The 15,607-nt window shown below is 39.9% G+C and overlaps 1 protein-coding gene and 1 long non-coding RNA gene across 3 annotated transcripts in view; one reads left to right on the top strand and one right to left on the bottom strand.

Annotated features, from left to right (window-relative positions):
- SYNPO2 (synaptopodin 2) overlaps nucleotides 1-15,607 on the bottom strand; it is a 121,471-nt gene that overhangs the window by 12,458 nt on the left and 93,406 nt on the right. The window contains exon 4 of the mRNA XM_074950794.1: nucleotides 11,077-13,271. Within this exon, the coding sequence (XP_074806895.1) occupies nucleotides 11,077-13,271 (2,195 nt within the window). The remainder of the gene's footprint in view (nucleotides 1-11,076; nucleotides 13,272-15,607) is intronic.
- Nucleotides 1-15,607, top strand: part of LOC141986369 (uncharacterized) — a 118,783-nt gene that overhangs the window by 73,756 nt on the left and 29,420 nt on the right. The gene's annotated exons all lie outside the window — the stretch shown is intronic.

Here is a 15,607-nt window from a genome sequence, read left to right as displayed (position 1 = left end):
TGTGTAGGCTGCAGATGCATACAGCTGTGATCCTTCTCTGATCACCTGCTATGAACCACTGTCTCCCCACACATACACACACATTCTCTATCCTGCCATGGAAAGTGAAATAGGATTGCCCCTGCCCCCCATAGTGCCTATGTATTTTTAAAACAAACATGGATCTAAAATAGTAGTTTCTGTCTCCCCTATGCTCTATGGACAATGAAGCAATCTTAAATGAATACAGAAATAAAGGTGCTGAGTAAATGACTCTGTCCCAAATTGCAAAACATAAATACAAAACACACAGTATATTCTAGGCAGGGCTGGTAGTTCCATCTACTGTAATGTTGTCCAGCACTTTCCACTATAAAGACCTTGTTTTCAGTTGCTTATAACTTTGCCAATATGTAACCATTTTAGCTGAACATTTTCATGTGTGGTGTCTGCCTCAGACTGATTTCTTTTGGAAGGTTTTAGTCAAAATAGTTCAGTTGTTTTAGAGAATGAGCTTTGGTGAAAAGACATTGTTTTGCTCATTATAACATTTTCTGATGATCTGTTATTTAAAAAGCTCTAGTGCCCCCATGCTTTGGAGCAGGAATTTGAAATGTGGCAGGAAGTGGCCTTTGTGTCATGGATGTGCATTTGCCATACCCTGGAAAATATGCTAAAATTTGGCCAAGATATAAGCCTTTGAAAAATTGTAGAGCGCACATTTTCAGTACAGACTTCAGGAAATTTAGCTGCTAAAATCCAGGAAGAGTCTATCTGGGCAGAGCAGAGTTTTCCCTGCAACTGGGCTGCTGAGTGTCATGCTAGGTCCAGCTCTAGGCACCTAAACTAAGAACAAGGAGATTCTCTCCCTGTGCTCTCAATGACCTGGACCAAGGCAGTGGGGAGGTGGAAGCTGCCTGATTCAAATGAAGACGAGACAAGAGCTGGACCAACAGGGGTTGGGGAAAGAAGTTGAGACAAGGTGCCTTGGGGAAGAGGGACACTGGGACTGGGAGAAGGAGGTGGGGAAAGACTGGGACTGGCTGGGTAAGGAGATTGCGAGCCATGGAGGGAAATGGGAATGGGGGCAGAGCCAGTAGGGTGGAAGGAGACTGAGCTCAGAAGGGGGGGAACTGGGACTAGCTGGGTGAGGATATTATTAATCTTTCTATCTACACAGCAGTCTGTAATAATAATCTTATTAATAATAATAATTCTCTTCCACAGCTTGCTCATTTACATCTGCACTGTAATTACCTAGTAGCCCTGTAATTTATTTACCTTGTATACCCAGCAATGTGAAGGATCTCTTCCCTTTTAAAATTCCTTATCTCAAGCCATATAACAGGAATCAAGAACTCAAGCTTTAAAATAGTTACTGCTACTATATTAATTTGATTGCCTTAAACAATCAGCCTTGTGCCAGAAAATAAATCCCCAAACACAGGTTAAGAGAAGTATTTTCTCCCCTGAGTAGAGCCTCCTCAGCCTAGGGCAATGCATAATTATTACTAATGCGTTATAAGGCTGTGAAGATCAGTATGAGTATCCCTAGGTTCTGCCCACACTGAATTTCAAACTGAATTATGAACATTGGTGTGGGCAGAGAAGGGATTTTTTTCCCCAGGAACAGTGAAGACATACACAAGGCTTGACTGATATGGGGCTTGTCCTCGCTGCTCAGGGAATCTGCCTAGAATCATGATAGCACCACCGTTTGGTAATTACTAGCATTGCTCCAGTGAAGTAGGTAAGGGCCTGGGGGTTTGCTGCTAGAAAAGTTCCCTCCAACATAACATTTCACTGAACTTTGGGGGGCTTGTGTGAGTTTTAATTATTTTGCTGGGGAAAAAAACAAAAAGCTTCCTGCAATAAGTGCTCAGCTGGATATCACTTGTCAAACATACCTCTTGAGTGGCTCGAACTCTTTCCTTTGACTTTGTCAAGGGAGTAGGTGGTGGTTGTGGGCTATGAAGTTGGAACAGTCATATATCTTCCCAAGAAAACTGCTGGCAATGAATATATTCATAGCTTTTGAATCCACTGTTTTTGATGATCTTATTGTCAGTTTGCTTCTTTGTATAAAAATTCCAATTTTGAGCTGAATAGAGTCATTATAAGATAACATGCTGCCAGGCTGTAATAGTGAAGTCTTACACTTGCCAGGTTTAACTATAAAAGTGATCAGTAGAATCTTGGGTGTGTGACTGTAAGCGAAGCCAGTTGCATCATGTCCAGTTATAGGGCAATGTTGGAGCAATCTGTTTTTCCATAATGAATCAATTTAAAAAAATTAAATACCATGCAAAGTCACGTAATATCAATAAAAGTCATGAAACAGTATAGGGGAAAATCTTCCAAAGTTCTTATGGGAATCAGTGCCATTGCTTCACTGGTATTTTCCCCATCTCAGAATGTGCAATGAACTCTCCTAAGAGAGGCTGGAGCAACTGAGCATCCCTGTAAGGCTGATGGCTTGTTGAGACAAGGTCCTGGATACTCTGTACACTGTGCTTCTACATGGTCAGGCTCTCTATTATAAGGTTCCCCTTATCCTTTGCTTCCCAGTGATCCTGAACCCCCTTGTACACTCCCTTTTGTAATGGCTCACCTTTGTACCTTTAAGAAGAATTTTGTGCAGGGGCTGTACCTCACAACACATTTATATATATGCATTTCCAGGCAGAGTATCACCCTACTGCGGGAGTCTGTCTTTTTTAAAAAAAAAAAACCTCACATCTTCTCCACTGATTCATGCTAGGAAAGAACACTGAGATTCCCATACATTTGAAGGCTATATGTACGGTACATGAGAAAAATCATGGCTGGTGATGGACGTAACTAAGAATAAAAAAAATTGCCAGGCATAGCAAATCTAAAGGCTGGAGATCGATCAACTACTGAAGGGCTTTAAAATGAAATTATAAACCTCCTGAATAACTTCCTAGGGCTCCTTCTTCTCGAAAGCAACCTAACGACAAAGATTGGTGAAGCCTTTTTGGGTGGTGGTTCTCCTCTTCTCCTGTTTTCACTGCCCACCCTTTCCTTGTAGCTCACTCTCCTCCACGGCTCTGGCTTACCCTAGTTGTGGCAGTTCTTCCCTCACACAACCAGTGCTCTCCCACTTGTCACTAACACTCCCTTCTGCCTCACACTACTGCCCCTTACTTCCTATTTGTTGTCTGCTTGCTGATACCCTGGCACATTGGTAATGCCTTACTTCAGACACAACCTAATTCTTCTGAACGTTCATTACAAAACCCAATGGTACCAGTTCGGCAGAAAGGAAATGTGGAAATTGGCCAGAAAAGATGGAGGAAAGTATTGTTGCCTGGACGGTTGGTGGTAGCAGCACTGTGTGATGTGGCAATTTCAATATGAACCTTGTGTCTCTGGTTCCTTAATGTCTCAGGCCAAAGAAGATCAGAAGCTGCATGGAGGGTAATACGATTAGGCTACAGGGACAGAGTGAGTTGAAGGTCCCTTGTTATTCAAGTGCCTACTGCTAGCTGATCTGAGTGGCATTGGCCTCACACGAGTCTACTCATTTTCCCTGCTAGCTGTAGGAAAGGCACTGAGCCTGTGGCTACTTCAAGGTAAAGAGAATGTCAGGAGGTTAAATAGTAGGTCACCCAAGAACCATTATATGTGCATGGCCTTGATTAGACAAAGGATAGATGTAAATATATTCCACTGCAAAAACTACCGTTCATACTAGTGTATTGTGAAGCCCAAAGAACTTCAGGACCCAAGGAACATGTATATCCTACTGCCACGGGACATCCTAGGGCATATTATTACTCTTACAAAATGGTTCCCTATGTCTAAGGGGCAGAAAAAGGAGGAACTAGTCTTACTTCTAACATAGTTATGTTTTTACTCTTTTTAATGTTGCACCAGAAAAAGCATTTTTCCTTGCAATATTTTTTCCATTTATTTCCTACTCAGTTAATTTTCACTGTCTAGGAATACAGCAAGACTCTGGGCTCCTACAGTACCAGCATATTGACAGTGGCTTTCAGGATATCTTTCTCTTTTTTAACCCAAGCTACAGCCTTGCAACCTGACCCCAACCTGACCCAAACCAACTACAAGTATCGGGGTCAGGTCAGGTCGGGTCTGAAAACAGCCTGACCATCTCGGGCTTGGAGTGGGAAGGCTCTGATCACCTCCGCTTGCCCATGTGGTTGGCATGGCAGTGGCTGCATGCCCCACACCTGCCAGCCGCCACCACCTCGCTGCACTGCACATGCTGCGTTGATGCTAGGGTCAGCAGGCAGCCAAAGACGGATTGTGAGCATGGGTCATAAGGAGCAGGAAAAGCCAAGCCCCCAGCCCGAGGTGGCAGCACTAATACAGGTTTGGGGGGAAGTGTCATGTCCAGGTCAGGTTGGGTTGGGTCTGAAAAGGATTCAACACACTCAGGTCAGGTTCAAGTCAGCTGTCCCTGGGTCATGTTCAGGTCCCAGTCAGGCTTTAAAATTAGGCCCAAGCAGACTTCTAATGCGCGCTGCACAAATTTATTCTGGAGGCAGAACATTTGAAGTCGGTGCTGTTTGGGAAAACAGCAGCATTTGGGGGAGGAGGGGTGGAAACCCATTTAATCCAATTGCTTCCATGTTCTAAAACCTTCAAAAATTGCTTCTCATGGAGAAATGCCCACAGCACAAAACCCAGCTATTCAAATGGTGTCCTTTAGTTGTCTCAGAAGAAAGCCGAAGATTGAATAGCCATGGAGCCTCAGACCTAGAACTGGTCCCTCTAGAACTGGTCAGAATTTTTTTTTTCCCATGGGAAATTTTGATTTTTTTTTTTTTTAACAAAACACTGAAAGTCCCAAACCCAAACAGTTTTCAATTTAGTTTTTTCAGCAGGAAGTCAAAAATTTCCATGGAAAGCAGATATTTTCCATGAAAACGTTCATTTAGTCAAAAATTGAATTTTCTGTCAACCTCCCTCCCCCCATCACCACCACCACCAGTTTTCATGGGAAAAGTTTGACCAGCCCTATTCCCTTCCGCTCAGGGTTGAAGCATAATGACAGGGAAGGGTGGAGTAGCTTATACTGCTGCTGCCTGTGCTGTGGCTGGAAGGATAAACAGCCTGCAACATTGGGTTTGTCTATCACATTCCATGAGCACTTCATTTGTTATTAAAAAAGTGTCGAAAAAGTTTTAAAGTATACTCCAAGTATACAACATTTCTGAAGGGATACAATTTCCTCCTTAGCCGCTGTCAAACAGCCAGGAGTTTGAACAGACAGTAATGGGAGGAGCCTGGATCCCTGTGTCCTTTTGAACCTTGGCACCACTAAGAGAGACCCCTTTATTCTCACATGCCCCCACACCAGCTAGAGAAGACCACCAGAAGTTAAAAGGATATCTGCCAACCTCAAAAATAAAGGGACTCACAAGACTGAGATAATTTTCTTGGTAAATTTATGAGTCCTGGATTGAAGTAGCTGATTTAATGGAAACCTCTACAGAATTTAAGCTCCTCTAGCACCCTGAAGTATGCAGCATAATTTTATGTGGTAATAATTAAATACACTGAAAACAATATGAAGATCTTAAAGAATTTTTGAACCAGATCATGAACATATTGGAAGTATGTCTGCTATGGTATGACTTTGCCTTTCATAGTCAAATGTACTCATTCATTGTGCCCAAGCCAGTGTGTCCTCATCAGAATATATTAAAAATAATTCAGTAAATCAAATGGCTCCTTTACATATAAACTATTGGTTTTCTTCAGCTCTGTGTGATATCATCCTTGGCCTCTAATTTAAACCTGAATTACAATACTCAGCTGTCCTCTAACGTCTGTTTCTCAGGAGATGACATTATAGGTAAAATAGGTAATTTAAATAGCTCAGTCTTATGCTGAAATGCTATTAACAGCTGTTGTCTTACCGTACTATTAGAGATGGGCTTGAAGCAAACCAGAGATCCAAACACTCACAAAATGCATGTGCCGTGTGTGTGTGTGTGTGTGTATGAAAGTATGTGGTAAGGGGAAGGTAGTGTTTCAGAATCTGAAACTCGATTCAGACCTAGATGGGGTTTTCAAAAAAGCGTAAGTTCATTAGGTGCATTAGTCCCACTGAAAATCATTAGGGCTTGTATTTCTGACTTAGTTGGATGCTTTTGAAAACCCAATTCTTAAGGTCCAGCTCCTCCTATATCACTGCAACGTGTCAAACCAAAAGTCTGGAATTGAACACCACTGGAAATTCAAAATCCAGACACAAATCCAAATTTGCAACTTGAACTCATCTCTCTCTTTTGGATGAAGTACCAATATGCTTAGCTAAAAGTTATATTCTAAGATTGCAGCTACAGAAACTTGCATTTTACTCATTTCTGTATATACGTGCAGGGTTTTAACTGATTGCCTGAATGCATTTTCAGCTTGTCTGTGTGACTGCATGCAATGCATTTTTCTGTTCAAATTTTTCAAGCGAATTTAGTGCTAGTGGAAGGTGCTGGCTTGATGGCCCAGGAAACTGAAGACCTCTCTTTATACCCACAACATTTTCACGTTGCCCTGCCAATGTGGCTCATTCCTCCTTGGGAGGTGAGCACCTCTGGGGATGAGAGTGTAGGCCAGTCTTCACATCCATTCAGTCTTTGTCCTCTCTGCAGATACTTCCAACAAGAGTGCCAGTTCCAGTTCTGAGTGGATGGGTGGGGTGGTTTGGTGATGCAGACCTCCATATGCTAGAAGCTGGACGGAGATCATCCATTCATTTCACACAGGCCACTCAGCAGCTGGTCATGACTTCCAGTAATTAGTAACCTAGGCCACAGTTGAACTGGGGTTCAAGAGGTGAAAGGCACTGTATCTTTTTACTAGAGTCCCCAGGCACTCTCCATACCCACTTGAGTTAAAAATTAGAGCTGTCAAGCAATTTAAAAAATGAATCGCGATTAATCGCACTGTTAAACAATAATAGAATACCATTTATTTAAATATGTTTGATGTTTTCTACATTTTCAAATATATTGATTTTAATTACAACACAAAATATGTGTACAGAGCTCACTTTTTATTTATTTTTGATTACAAGTATTTGCACTGTAAAAAAAACACATAAGAAATAGTATTTTTCAATTCACCTCATACAAGTACTATAGAGCAATCTCTTTATCATGAAAGGTGAACTTACAAATGTAGAATTATGTACAAAAAATAACTGCATAAAAAAATAAAACAATGTAAAACTTTAGAACCTACAAGTCCATTCAGTCCTACTTCAGCCAATTGCTCAGACAAACATGTTTGGTTACAATTTGCAAGAGATAATGCTGCACACGTCTTGTTTACAATGTCACCTGAAAGTGAGAACAGGTGTTCGCATGGCACTGTTGTAGCCAGCATCGCAAGATATTTACGTGCCAGATGCGCTAAAGATTCATATGTCCCTTCATGCTTCGACCACCATTCCAGAGTACGTGCATCCATGCTGATGATGGATTCTGCTCAATAACAGTCCCAGGCAGAGTGGACCAACATATGTTCATTTTCATCATCTGAGTCAGATGCCACCAGCAGAAGATTGATTTTCTTTTTTGGTGGTTTGGGTTCTGTAGTTTCTGCATTGGAGTGTTGCTCTTTTAAGACTTCTGAAAGCATGCTCCACACCTTGTCCCTCTCAGATTTTGGAATGCACTTCAGATTCTTAAACCTTGGGTCGAGTGCTGTGGCTATCCTTAGAAATCTCATATTGGTACCTTCTTTGCGTTTTGTCAAATCTGCTGTGAAAGTGTTCTTAAAACGAACATGTGCTGGGTCATCATCCAAGACGGCTATAACATATATGCAGAAATATATGCAGAATGTGGGCAAAACAAAACAGGAGACATACAATTCTCCTCCCAAGGAGTTCAGTTAAATTTAATTAACGCATTATTTTTTTAACGAGCATCATCAGCATGGAAGCATGTCCTCTGGAATGGTGGCCGAAGCATGAAGGGGCATATGAATCTTTTAGCACATCTGGCACGTAAATATCTTGCGATGCCAGCTACAACAGTGCCATGCGAACACCTGTTCTCACTTTCAGGTGACATTGTAAACAAGACATGTGCAGCATTATCTCTTGCAAATTGTAACCAAACATGTTTGTCTGAGCAATTGGCTGAAGTAGGACTGAATGGACTTGTAGGTTCTAAAGTTCTACATTGTTGTTGGGTTTTTTTTAGTGCAGTTATGTAACAACAAAAAAAGCTACATCTGTAGGTTACACTTTCATGGTGAAGAGACTGCACTACAGTACTCGTATGAGGTGAATTGAAAAATATTATTTCTTTTATCATTTTTACAGTGCAAATATTTGTAATCAAAAATAATAATATAAAGTGAGCACTGTACACTTTGTATTCTGTGTTGTAATAGAAATCAATATATTTGAAAATATAGAAAAACATCCAAAAATGTTTAATAAATTTCATTTGGTATTCTATTGTTTAACAGTGTTATTTAATCGTGATTAATGTTCTTAATCGCAGTTAATTTTTTTAGTTAATCGCATGAGTTAACTGCGATTAATCAAGAGCCCTATTAAAAATATAAGTAGTTAAAAGTCTTCTCACCAGAGGAAGTTCGTTTTTTAGCGTGATTACAGTATACAGGTGTCATACTGTTCAGAGAATGGCTTTTATTGGGGAATACTATAATGTCCTAGTCTTAAAGTTACTAGATTTATTCGACAATTTTTATCTGTCTAGATAGCTAGCTATCTGTTCCTGAAAAAAGTGTGATACCTCACTACCCTTATCTCTGGCAACAGTAGATTAAGTTCTCCTGTGTAGATATTATCTTTTTTGATTTGTAACTTTAGCTAATTTAAGGTATTTAATACCATTATGACATTATATGAGAAGGAAAGAAAAGAGGATCAGTCTAGATAGTAAATGAAATGCATGGAAAATAGAAACAGCAGGAAAATACATAGTCAATGTATCCATATAAATGAAAAAAAAAGCAAACAGGTAAAGAAGAATGGACAAGTTTAATGGTAGAGGAAAATACAGCAGATTGACAGTGGAAAATGGATGGAAATAAGGAGATCACAAGAGGATTAAAATATTGATACCATATGCTCTTGGGCAAGTTATGTTTGCAATATAGTTCTCTCTTTACTTTTTCATGCAGAACTGATTGGTTTTCCTGCAGTTTCCAGCAGTTATCCTTGATTCCTAGTGTGAGTTGATTCACCCAGGCTGTGGTCCCTGATTGTTCCCCATCACGGTCATAATTCAAAACCCACTGAAGCCAGTGGAAATTTTTCCAATGACTTCAGTGGTCTTTGAATCCAACCCCTGGTGAACGGCATTGTCAGGGAACACTTGACTTTCACATGTACAATAAAGTTTATTGTTTTCAAACTTAATAGCAGTTAATTTAATATTATGGGGATAAATTGGGGAGGTTTCACTCACTGATGAGCACTCGCTCAGGCAGGTAGTTCCACACTGAAACCAATCGGATTACCTGAGTTAGTAAATACTTAACACTCTGTCACTGCTCCATAATCTGGCCCATAGCCAGTTGGATGGTGGCTCGAACAAATATATCTAAACTAGACTCTGCCACCTTTACCCACACTGAGTAGTATGAGTATTCCCTTGGGTAAGATTCTGACACCCTTACTCATGGTGAATAGCACTTTGCTTCAGAAGTGATCCCACTGATTTCAATGGAACCACTTAAGGAGTAAAGTGCTACTCAGCATGACTAAGGGTGTCAGAATCTGTCCCTTTGATTTCAACTGGCCTATCTGACCTGGAGTAGGGTATAACTCAGCATGAAATTTAATGGCAGAATCTGGCCCTCTCTGAGTAGGGGTTTGCGTGGTAGCAGTGCCTTGATCCTCCTGGTCCACAATACATGAAGTAAAGGGTGAAAGTGCAAGAACAGAGTAAAAAGAATAACAGCTGAAAAAGCACCATAAAGCCCAAAATGCAAACAGGAAAATGTCTGTGAGATACCAGTAGTAAGGTGAGGTAATAATAATGACATATCATTATACGCTGATTTATATGGCATGTTCTAGTCTGGTTGCAAAAATCAGTACTCTTATTATGTATCCCTTCAATTCTTAGTCGCTGTGCTTTCATGAGAAAGTATTGCATCACATCACAACTGCATAACCCAGCTCACCCATTTTAACTGTTCAACAATCCTAATATACTAGCTTCTATAATGAGTCATTTGTTGGAGTCAAGGCAAATGGTTATTAAAAATATGCCTGCACTGGGGGTGCAAACTTCAGTTTAAAATTTCCTAAAAATGGAAAAACCTTAACACCTTTTCCAGCCACTTTCCTATTTCCTCTAAGTCAGTCTTTTTCAAAACATTCCAACATTCCTTATGGCACATTCTCTGTGAAATCAGAGAAGCAATTCATGATTTTGGATCAGAGCTGATCCACATAACTTACACACTAAGGCCCTGATCCTGCAATCAGAAACCTGTGGGAGAATCCTTGTGCCAATGCACCATCTTCCACTGAAGCCATCGGGGCTCCGTGTGGGCACAAGGGTCTGTCCGTAAAGATCCAACTGGAGATCAGGGCCTAAAACTGTATTTTGTATGCTACATTAGTAATACATATTATTATAAGGCACTTTTAAAAATAAATCTAAAATCAATACGTGTTGTTTAATTTTACTCAAACCCTTGGGCCACCAGAGCACAGTTCAGAAAACCAGTATGAAGGCTATTTCTAATTGTTTGAAATACAGGGGACACTGCTCACTGTCATATTTGTTTTCATCTTAAAGCATAAAACCTAGCATCCGGCTTACTTAATACAATAGTATGTGTCCATTTCAGGATGTTATATGTATAAAGTGTGTGATAATATTCATAAGTGTTATCATCTAATTTTATAACCATTTTGATTCATTTTAAAATTTTAAATAGTTTGGACTCAGATTTGACGGGATACATCTGAAGTTGTTAAGTAAGCTAAGGACTGCTATATGCACTCTTGGTGTGCCAGATCACCACTGCAAACAATTCATTGCAAGCAAAGTGGACACTGAGTTGCAACTACAAGATTTACTCTTCAATGATTGATGGCTTCCACACCTGGGCTGTGACACCAACTTTCTTTGCTGAAAACTTTGGCCTTGGAGCAGTAAACAAAGAGGATGTGATTGATTCTTGCTTAGAAAATGAGGGGTAACCACTAGGCTCGTAGGACTCATTTATTGGAGTGGATGAATTCGACTGGAACCACGGTTGTGAACTGTAGGCTGGTACGGAGTACACTGAGGATGCTTGGACATTAGCAGAAGAACCAGCACTGAGTGGTCTTGAAGGCAGAGCATGTTTTGAGGCAGACACTGAGTCGAACTTTGTAGACTGCTTAGTAGGTAGGCCTTCCTTAGTAGCAGAAGGAGGTTGAAAAGTAAATAAAGATGCATTAAGTTGATATGGCTGATGCTTCATAACATCCAAAGCACTGAGAACTTTCTTAGGTTTTCTTTTGGTACTTTTGGTAACAGCAGGTGATTTAGATTGGGGTTTAGTAGCAGCAAGAGGGTAAGAGGGGGACTGGATGGGATTGTAAGCAACGGGTGGAGGTGCTCGAACATTAGATGAATACTTCCAAGAAGCTGGTAAAGATGGAGTTGGAGATGAGGCCCGTGCCATGTGTGCCTGCACAGTTTCTGAGTCTACCACATACTTCTCCATTCGAGATTGCCTTTTGGCAAATAACTCTGCTCCTTTTCCACTAAAAGCTGGTGGCATTTCAAAGGCTGGCCCCATTCCTCCAGCGAATGCAACATTTCCTATTGGTGTGGTAGGTGTTTTGGGTGTATAATTTTGATTTGATACTGCTGCTTGAGGCCCTTTAAAAGGACCAGCTATGTTAAGAGTACTTGGAGGTTGGGGAGGATGAGGAGCCGGCTGTGTTACTTTGATTGGTGCAGGAACTGAAGCTTGTGGTGAGATTGGAGTTGGGAAGGCAGGAGGCTGGGCAGAAGCCACAGCTGGAGGTGACCAGACTGGTGAAATGGGAGTGACAGCAGTAGGCGAGACTTTGACTGAGGGCTTTGGAGCAACAGGAGGAGGGGTCTTTTGTTTTGATGCTTGGATCTGCATGAAATTACAAGCCTCTGCTCCCAAACTAAGGTAGTCTTCTTCAGGTCCCGATTCAAAGCCAGTTCCAGTACCTCGTTTGCCTTCTGTATTCTGTACAAGGGACAATAGGGCAGGGTTAGGACTCACTTTTGGAGGTTCTTTGAAAGTAAACATAGGCTTTGCAGTGCTTCTTTTCTTTGCTTCTTGTAGTATCCCAGTTCTTTTGGCTGGCACTGCAATCCTTTCATCTCTGGATGCTATCTGCTCTGTTGGTGACCAAATAGCTGACTGAGCTCTGCTGGCCACTGGACTCGATACTGCTCTATAGAAGCCTTGAGGCGGTGGGCTAATTGAGGAATAGGAAGGTGGTGCTGGTAAGTCTGATAGAGGGCTAGTCACATTTCTTGTTGGTGAAAATGGTGGTGCTGCTCGATTCTGTATACCAGGAAAAGGTTTAGCTGTTCTGTTTAAAGGTATTGATTTATGGGCACCAGAAGACTGAAAGGAGATGTTTGTCTCTGATGCTCCCCCAATGCCATTTTGTTGTACCATTTTGCCATGACTGTGGCTCACCTCTATGTAGCTTTTGCTCACACAGCTCTGCATTCTTGATGTTTCTTCCTCTTTTGCCTGATAGGATGAGGAGCTCACTTGTTTGAAGCTCTCTTTTGGAGTGGCTTCTCTTTGTTCCTCTGCATGCATTCCATGCGACTTCACCTCTTCTTGCTCAGCTGTGATCTCATCCATTCTCTGTCGTCTCTTGGCAAACATGAGGGCCCCCTTGCCCTTGCTCTCTGGCAGCATCTGCATCTCGTCTGCACCTTTTAGTTTCTTTTCAATCTCAAGCAGACCAGTGTCCCAATCAAATGTCACAATCTGGCCTTCGTGGTCAATGTCAGAGAAGAAATCTTCATCTATTTCTGACTCACTTGTTCCAAATAAGGTTACCTCAAAAGTGTTTTCTTTGTCACCTTCTTCACCTTCCCTTTCTTCACCCTCGTCGTCTTCACGTTCTAGTTCCCCGGTGCCGTAGCTGACTAAAGTGTATTTTCTGGCTCTTTGGCGACGCTTCTTGAACATCAACACCCCCTTGGAATTGGGATTGGGAGCTGCTGTCAGCAGCAGGGCAATGCTTTTACATTTAGATTTGGCTTCTTTCACCTGCTTCTCTGACAGACTCTCGCTCCGCCGGAGCCCTGTGGGAAGGATCAAAAGATATAATTAAAGAAATACACGCCACAGAAATATGGGAAGGTGTCTGACTAAAAGCAATGCAACATCTGTCTGGAATGCCACTTCCTAAATGTGCTCCTCTCCTCTCTTCTTTCTTTTCATTAGTACTGGAATCCTACCTGGCAGCAGGACTGACTTCATATCCATAGTTTACATGTATTTCTATGTGTGTTTTGTAATATAATATATATATATAAATCTATAAGGAAGGTAGTAAAATTAATCTTTTCCCACAGTAACTACTATGGCACAAATTCCATAGCAATAATTCTTCTTTGTGAGACATGCCTCAAAGTTTAAAGACAACACAGTTTTCTATAGGACTTTGCTAGTTCAACTTACAAGAACTTTTTTGTGTCACATATCTATTTCTATCATTACATACATATTATATTCTATTATTATACATATAAAATCTCTCCTATATGCACTATACATATATATATATATATATATATATATATATATATATATATATATATATATATATATATACATTTCTATGTATAATATTATAAACTCACATAAAAATACATATAAACTATGGATATGAATTCAGTCCTGCTGCCATTGAAGTCACTGGTAGTTTGGCCTTTGTGTTCAATGCAAAGGTTTTAAAGGTTTAAGCCCTTTAAAAGGAAGAAGTGCTTTCCTAAAAAGTAATTCATAATAATAAATAATAGAAAATGGACTGAAAAAATAATAGATTGTTTATCATAAAAATGTATTTAAAATACATTAACAGGGTTAATTGTGTAGGATATAACATTTCCAGAATATTTCTTTAAAACATGTAGCAAGGATAGCAACTTCCTACAATAAATGCTGTTCCGGAACTAGTTCAGGAAGGCATAACTAACTCCTAAAGAGTATTCAATAGTATATTATAGTTCCATGTATCTGTTAATGCATAAATTAATGGTCTTAATAATTTATATGGACTGCAGTTGGCCTCACTACATTCTCTCCTTATTTTTTAAACTAGTGTGCATCCTGCTCCTTTTAAAATTAATGCTCAAATTCCAATTAACTTCAAAGGGAACAAAATGGATTGCTTGTGTATTATTCATGGTAGGGCAGTAGAGCAGTAAAAAAATTTTTACATCTAAAGTGTTTTTAAAGTACACGTAATAACCTCATTAAAGAAATGTATGTAAAGCATTTTATAATTGATCCTTTCAGTCATGTCAGGAAAAAAAAAGATGGAACGCTGGAAGCTGATCCTTCTCTTGTTGGAGAAAAATGTAGTTTTGCCATTATATTAGGTGAGAGCATGACCAGACCCATGGTTTTCACAAAAAATGATAAAAGATGATAGAACATGGGTCCAATCCAGCAAAACTTCCACAGAGCCAAATCCTGAAATCCTCTGCTCAATTCTTAGTCAGGCAAAAGTTTTAGTGAAGTTACCAGGGGAATTTGTCAGAGGAGGGGCTGTAGAACCAGAACCATTTTTTGAAGATTAGGGTAGTTACTATAGTATCTAAACTGTATGGACCCGATTCTGCAAATCTAACTCATGAGTAATCCTTACTCATGCAAGAAGTTCCATTGGCTTCAAATGAGGCTACTCTCATCAGCTCAAACTACACTTGTGGGAAAGGATTTGCACCTATGATTTTGTAGCAAGGAATAATTTAAAATATTCTCTTAACAAATATTTTTACAGCTTGTTTATGTCTGGTTTAACCAATAGATTCAAAAGAAAGTTTAAATGAAGAAAAAATGCCTGCTCGATTAAATTTAATCAGATTGCTATTTGCAGGGAAATACCTCTGTTAAAGAGATCAAAACATCACAGTGCTTTATCTGTTCTAGTTTAGAGTCTTAAACACCACATAACAGCTTTTTGCTTCACAAAACAAACATGTTTTATATGCACCATACTTGCTGCTTCAAGCAAATATCTTATGTATCTATGTATGTCAACGGTACCTAAAGTCTTAGATAAGCTCTTTAAAATGTTTTTATCATTCAATCAATATCTCTGTATGTATAACTAGTGTTTATTCTTCAGATACAGTTGATTTAAAATTTAAAGTCCTGCCAATTGATTCAAAATAATTCAGATATTATATGGGAAAGGGAAAAAAGGCAAAATATTTGTCCTAAGCAGAACAAATTTAATGTAAGTACATCTTGTTCCACATGATAGTTCATCTTGTATTAAATAGGATTTGCCTCACACTTACCCCTATCTTATTAGACAGCCAGTGCATAACAGAACTGACAGACACTGTTCTACAATTGCTGCTAGCTTCACTGCCAAATATAATGCATGTGCACTCTTCTTTTATAC

The sequence above is a fragment of the Natator depressus genome, chromosome 4, assembly GCF_965152275.1.
Source record: "Natator depressus isolate rNatDep1 chromosome 4, rNatDep2.hap1, whole genome shotgun sequence".
Lineage (NCBI taxonomy): Eukaryota > Metazoa > Chordata > Testudines > Cheloniidae > Natator > Natator depressus.
Note: the sequence above shows the minus strand (reverse complement) of the source record. Positions and strands in the feature narration are given on the sequence as shown.